We start from the raw sequence: 6,438 nt of genomic DNA on the forward strand, positions 1-6,438 counted from the left end.
CTGCCCCCATCCCCATGCCCCGCAGGGGTGCCTCCGCAGGGCGGGGGGTCACACAACACCCCCTCACACTGTCGGTCTCCCCGCAGACTCCAGCACATACGCCACCTTCCTCTTCAACGCCTTCGACACTGACCACGATGGCTCCGTCAGCTTTGAGGTGAGCTGTGGCCGAGGAGGGGATGGCAGTGGGGCAGGGAGGGCACGTCCCTTCAGGTACCACAGGCTGGGCTGAGCAGTGTTGCTGTTGCAGATGGATGAAGAGCTTCCCAGGGGCTGGTGGCACTTATTAAATTCACAGAGGCAGTGGAAAAACAGTGAAAAGCAACAAAAAAGGGGGCTTCCTATATTTTCTGGCTAGTGTCTTGTAGGTACCCAGACTGGCAGGCACAGCCATGGCTGCATCTTGTTCAGGCTTTGGCTGAACAGCAGGTCCCGATGCATGTTGTCCTCTTGGGTGCTGTGACCCAAAGAACTAGTGTGGGACATATTTGGGGACAAGCAATCGGTTTTCCCCAGGCTCTTTTTGATACTCAACGTTTCCCTTGTCAGCTCTGGGGCATATCTGCCTTGGGTCTGAGTTCTCCCTCTGCGGGAGGGACAAGCAAGGTTCTGCCCTCTGTGTCCATGAGACCCTTTGTGGCTGTAACTCCCATCCACCTGCCTTGTCCATCCTTGCAGGACTTTGTGTCTGGGCTGTCCGTCATCCTGCGGGGCACCATTGATGATCGCCTGAACTGGGCCTTCAACCTCTACGACCTGAACAAAGACGGCTGCATCACCAAAGAGGTGGGATGGGGGGGTCTGGGCTGGTACCTGGGGCCAGCGCAGGTCTGTGCCCAACAGGGATGAGGGCAGGACTCAGGGGCATTGGCTGAGCTCTGGAGGAGAGCTGGCAGGGGTCAATAATTACTGAGCTCAGCTTTGCAAACAGGTCCCTCCTGGCACTGGTGTGTCTCTGGGGTGGAGGGTGGATGAAAGGTGTAATGCTTTGGGTCTCCATTGCACCTGCAGGCACACACACATGGCCCCACACCATGCACGGAGCTGGCAGAAACGTGCGTGAGAACCCCACAGGTCCTTCAGGAGCATCACCAAAAGGGTGTGGGTTGGGGACTAGACAGAGGCAGAGCCCCATGTTGACCCTGCAACCCCCTTCCCTCCAGGAAATGCTGGACATCATGAAGTCCATCTATGACATGATGGGCAAGTACACCTACCCAGCCATGCGGGAGGAAGCACCCCGGGAACATGTGGAGAACTTCTTCCAGGTGAGCCGAGCATGTCCTGGGGAAGCAGAGCTCCAGCACAGAGCCGGTGGCTGCCCAAAACGTGGCATGGTGCAGGAGAAAACACGCACTGGGGATGAAGCAGGGCTGTGCTGGAGCCAGGGAGACATCCTGGTCCTGCTGGGTGCTTGGGGATGGCTGGGGCAGGGGTGCGCTGTGTCCAGCCCCTGTGGGACCCAGGCAGGTGGTGCTGGGCTCTCCCTGGGGCTGGAGCTCTTGCTGCCATGCCCTCCGTGCTGTGCTTGTCTGCAGAAAATGGACCGAAACAAGGATGGCGTGGTGACAATCGAGGAGTTCCTGGAGTCCTGCCAGAAGGTAAAGCTACCAGCAGCACTGCTCTGGGGCTGGGCCACCTCCCTGTCCCTTGGGGACCTCTGTCCCCTCACTGGTCTCCTGGCAGAGAGGGGGTGAAGGCAGGTCTCCAAGGGGCAAGGCTGGGGCTCTCCTTTGGGAACCATATCCATGCTGGTATCTTTGTGCAGATGAGAGCTGTGCATCTCAGTAGGGCTTGGAAACTGCCTGTAATCCCTGGGACTCTTGTCCAGGGGGACAGAGCTGCCACGAGGATAAAGGCAGGTTTGGGGGGAGCTGCCCAGGTTACTGCTCTGTGCCCAACCCACCTGTTCCCCACCTCCTTCTTGCAGGATGAGAACATCATGCGGTCCATGCAGCTCTTTGACAACGTGATTTAGCTCCCGGACCTGCCTCCAGCTGAGCTCTCCTGCCACTGGGCCCAGAATTTGCTTCTCTCTCGACTTTTCCTTTGAGCCTTCTCTCTGCCGGCTGCACAGACACCCCCACAGGAAGGAGCCTCCGTTCCCAGAGATGTGGTCAGCGGTGGGATCTTCCCTTCCCTCTGGGCTGGCTCTGCTTTCCTCGGGGGACCCCAAGCAGGTGCTCCTGGACATCGGAGCGTGGGCACGCCTGGCACGGGGCGAGCGTTTGGCCCGGATGGACCTCCCTGCACCCCTTCCTGGCAGGGAAGCCGCAGTCTCGGGCTGCAATAGAGGCTTCCCACATGCACAGCACCCCGTGCAGCCATGGCTCCCCCACCCCTGACCCTCCCCAGCCCCGGGAGCCCCCAGCCCCAGCTCCAGCCCAAACCCTCCAGCGATGCTGTCTAGAAACCAATAAAGTCTTGCAATGGGCGCCAGTGCCTCGGCTTCCTCCCCTGCCCCAGCTGTGCCCTGCTGCAGGGAGCATGGATGGCATGTCGGCCATGAGCCACTGGACACCCTCCTTGCCCAGCCCCTGGGCCGGTGGGTGGGCAGAGGGGCTGTGCCTGGAGAAGGCAGCCACACAGGCACTCGGGGTTCATCGCTGTATGAGATGTGGGGGGTAGCCTCTGATCCCAGGGGGCCCAGTTAGACCTAGGAGGTCCATCCTGACATGGGGAGAGGGGAGACTAAAGGTGCTTTCTTGTGGCACTGGTCCCCCAGGATGGAGGATGCTGGGCTGGGAGAGCTACAACCTCAGCCCCTGTCCCTTGAGTTCGGGGTGCTGGCACACAGGGGACCTCAGGGACCCACTTTGAGGCTCCAATGGAGAGACACCCTTCCCACCCCTCCCTGTGGGCAGGGCAGCCAGTGAGGACAGGGCGGCCAGGATATGGGGACACATGGAGGAGGGAGGTGTGCTGGGCTCCTGCGGCCACCCCGGCCTTTAGGCGTGATGGCCACGCAGCATCGTTTGCTGATGACCTTCCCCTGCTTCCGTGCCCTGACCCGTCCCAGCCCACCTGCTGCCTGGGGAGCCAGGGAGCGAGCAGTGGGGCAGAGAGGTGTCCCCAACAGGCAGAGCCCTGTGCTGGGGACATGGCTGAGCTGGCAGCTCCCTGGGGAGAAAGTCAAGGCTGGGGCCAGCCAGGAGTCGTTGCTGTGCTGCCAGCGGGCTGGTGAGTCACCTCGGGGGAGGTGGGCTCAGCCCTTTCTCCTGGCACGGCCATGAGAGAGCCAGCCTGGGGACCCCAGGGGTGGAGCCAGCACCCTGGGGCTCCCCACGTCTTTGTCACCACCAGCTCCTCGGAGCTGCGTGTGTGCAGGCAGACCTGTCCTGCTCACGTATCCCTCCGAGTTGTAGCTGGGACAGTGATGCCCGTGGGCTAATGACCCCATGCCAACCCCAGAAGCCCCTCTGTGCAATCCCACAGGCCTTGGGAACGTACCTGGCCCCAGCAGCCCCTAGCTCTGCTGCTCCAGCCTCCGCATCCTTAGCAGACAAGGGCAGCCAGGGCTGGCCTGAGCTGCGGCGTCTGGGATCAATGGGGTGGGGATGAGCAAGGCCAGTACCCATGCTGGGCCAGACCCCAGACCCGGGCCAGGCCCCAGACCCAGGCCAAGCCCCTGGTGTCGGAGCCATTAGAAACAGCCCCCCCCAGGGCCCTGAGCTGAAGCTACGGGGCTGCTCCCCAGCAGGACTGTCCCTGGCCCAGCCCCTGCAGAAATGATGCGGTTTTTTTAGGTTCATTCAACACATCGTTCATCTCACAAGTCCTGTTCCTTGGGTTTGCCGTGGGGCTGAGCTCCCACTTGCAGTCTCCCAAGGGTGGGAGGGCAGGTATCCCGATCCTTAACCCTCCCGTCTCCTTCCCCCCCAGTCCTCCCTCTTCCCAGGCTCTCTGGGGTACCCACCGGCCACACGGAGCAGATGCTGCCTCCTCCCTCACGCTGCAGGTCGCATGGTGTGACCCCCCACCCCCACCCCCCCCACTCCGGGGCATGGTGACCCACAACCCGCTTGGCATCTCCAGTCTGTATATTTTGTATTATAACAATAATATGGGTTAAAAAAAAAAAAAGCAACAAAAAAACCAATAAAATCTAACCACAATCGCTATGCACACCACCGTTAACATCTTTGCATCTGTCAGTCGTCTGGTGGGGGACGCGGGAAATAGGGTCCGAGGGTCTCCGCAGAGGGTTGGCAGTCTTTTTGGGATGCTGCAGCTGCAGTTTGCTCTGCATGGGTGCTCTGGGAGGTTGCGTGGGGGACAGGCTGCACCCTGAGCTGGTCAGGGTCCCAAACAGCCTGGCCACGCCATTGATGGCCCCATAAATACAGTCTTTCCCCTGCTAAGAGGCTTTAGGCTAACAGGGTGACACACACATACCGAGTGTGTCAGGTGTCAGGAGTGGGGCTGTCAAGTGTGTCTTCAGCTCGTCAGGAGATGCTGCTGAGTGAACCTGAGCTTGGGACCAGGTGGCCCTTGTTAGGATGGGTCATTTAAGGCTGAGCTAAGAGGTAGATGGTCAGCTACCACCTAGAAGAGGTAGGTATGGACTGGAAAGGGATTTTTCTTAGGGATGTGAATGGATGGGCAATCACTGATCCTTGGTAAAACACAGCCTTGAGAACTGGGAAAAATGGCTTGAAGCAAAACAAAGAAGAAAAAAGAAGCAAGTGAGTAAGAAATCAGGAGAATAACAGCATCACGGACCTGGTGTGGGACAGTGACACCTCCAGCGTTATGCAGTCTGTGGTCCAAGAACTGAAAGCTCAATGTGAAGAGCTGCCTGGAGACCCAGACATCTTAAAATAATGGGCTTTAGCTATGGGGAGAATTACCATCATGGGACTGGGAAAGCTGCGAGTCTGCTCTTTCCAAAGCCTCTGACTCCCCAGGGACCTTTTTGACCCACTGGCAATCACCAAGGTCTGTGTACAGCAGTATGAATGAGCCTGAGTGCATTTTCCCCCTCTAACCCACCCTTCCCAGTATATCCTATCCCCCGTGAGCTCTGCTTGGCTGGTTGCTATTTTTGGGCAATGTCATCTGTGAGCTTGACGTGCCCTCTTGTGGCACAGGGATGTTGTAAGCCACGGGTGGGGTCCCTCTCCCAGGGTGAGGGGTAGGGATGACAAGGGGCAAAAGGGTGCTGTGGGGCTTACTCAGCCCTCAAATGCCACCGTAGCCTTTTCATGCCAAGTGGGAATATATTTGTCCAGGGATCGCAGCCGGTAGCTATGGGGTGGGGGGGATGGCTGAACCTGGGAGTCAAAAAATAATCTCTGCTTAGCTCCACCCTGGGGCAGGCCCTCGGGAAAGGGGCTGAGGGCAGGGAGGACTGGATCAGTCCCTCCAGGGGTGTCATCAGCTTGTTAGGAGAAGCTGCTGTGTGAGGCAGGGCTTGGCACCAGGTGTCCCTTGTTAGGATGCGGCATTTAAAGGTGGGTAACAGCAAAGTTGTCGGGTCTATGCTGAGAATGGAGGTAAGAGCTGATGGGTCCTTAGAAAAGGGTGGCCTTGTGTTGTTTCAAGCCATTTTTTTTCCCAGCTTTCAGAGGAAAAAAGAACAGTGGCTATGTGGGAAAACAGCTGAGCAACTGGATGAGGCAGCTGATGCAGCCTGGGGCAGTGATTCACTCCAGCATCCCGAATGCTGCCTAGAAACACAAGCATCTTGTAAAAGGATGAGATCCCAACGCTGGGGGAATTGTCACCACAGGATTATTTTGGGATGATCAAAGCTGTGAGTGCAAGCCTGCTTTAGGGTCCCTTCTGACCTACCAGCCAACTGTCCAGTCCTGCACGCGGTGGTATGAGAGTACTGAGTGTTTTCCACCCAAAGTCTGTGCACTTCTCCTCTCTAACACTTCTGTAAAGCTTTGTTACGTATTAATAAATTTAGCCAGTTGTTATTTAGGGGCAGCAGTACAATTTCTATTTTTGCTCTTTGAAAGCTTTAAATTGGATGTGACAGTAACTAGAGATGCTCCTTGGCCAGGGTCTCTGCTGCAGCTTCCTGAGCATGGGTATAGGTGGAGCCAGAAACAGACCTGTCTTGAGTTTCTCATCACACCAAAATATCACTGGTAGAAATAAGGTTAAAGAGCAGGAAACAGACTTCAGAAAATACCAGGGAGGGGTTTGGGAGAGCTGAGTGAGCTGGGTAAGGGTGAACAGTGCCCAAATCAGCAAGGGATATGCTTTTAATCAGTTTTCACTATTTTTTTTTTTCCAGTTTTGGCTGACACGTGATGTAGCTGCTGTGATGTCTGACACTTTTCTCAGACGCCCCCCCCTCCCCCCGCTGGGGTTTCCAGCAGCTTTTTGCTCACTGGTTTCTTGTTGGCTGGTACCTGCCGTGGCCTCCCCAGTGCTGGGTGTGCTGGAAGGATTACCTCCCTGGCCTCATGGGAGGTCTTCTGCTCA

The 6,438-nt window shown here is 57.4% G+C and overlaps 1 protein-coding gene across 7 annotated transcripts in view; it reads left to right on the forward strand.

Annotated features, from left to right (window-relative positions):
• The window catches only part of KCNIP2 (potassium voltage-gated channel interacting protein 2), a 46,742-nt gene extending 42,641 nt beyond the window's left edge, over positions 1 to 4,101 (forward strand). For all 7 annotated transcript variants that reach the window (XM_054206147.1, XM_054206150.1, XM_054206149.1 and 4 more), the window contains 5 exons: positions 87 to 157; positions 679 to 786; positions 1,164 to 1,268; positions 1,539 to 1,601; positions 1,931 to 4,101. In XM_054206147.1, the coding sequence (XP_054062122.1) occupies positions 87 to 157; positions 679 to 786; positions 1,164 to 1,268; positions 1,539 to 1,601; positions 1,931 to 1,978 (395 nt within the window). In that variant the 3' untranslated portion in view covers positions 1,979 to 4,101. The remainder of the gene's footprint in view (positions 1 to 86; positions 158 to 678; positions 787 to 1,163; positions 1,269 to 1,538; positions 1,602 to 1,930) is intronic.
• The last annotated feature ends 2,337 nt before the right edge of the window (positions 4,102 to 6,438 follow it).

This window comes from Rissa tridactyla, chromosome 6 (assembly GCF_028500815.1).
Source record: "Rissa tridactyla isolate bRisTri1 chromosome 6, bRisTri1.patW.cur.20221130, whole genome shotgun sequence".
In the NCBI taxonomy this organism is placed as follows: Eukaryota; Metazoa; Chordata; class Aves; order Charadriiformes; family Laridae; genus Rissa; species Rissa tridactyla.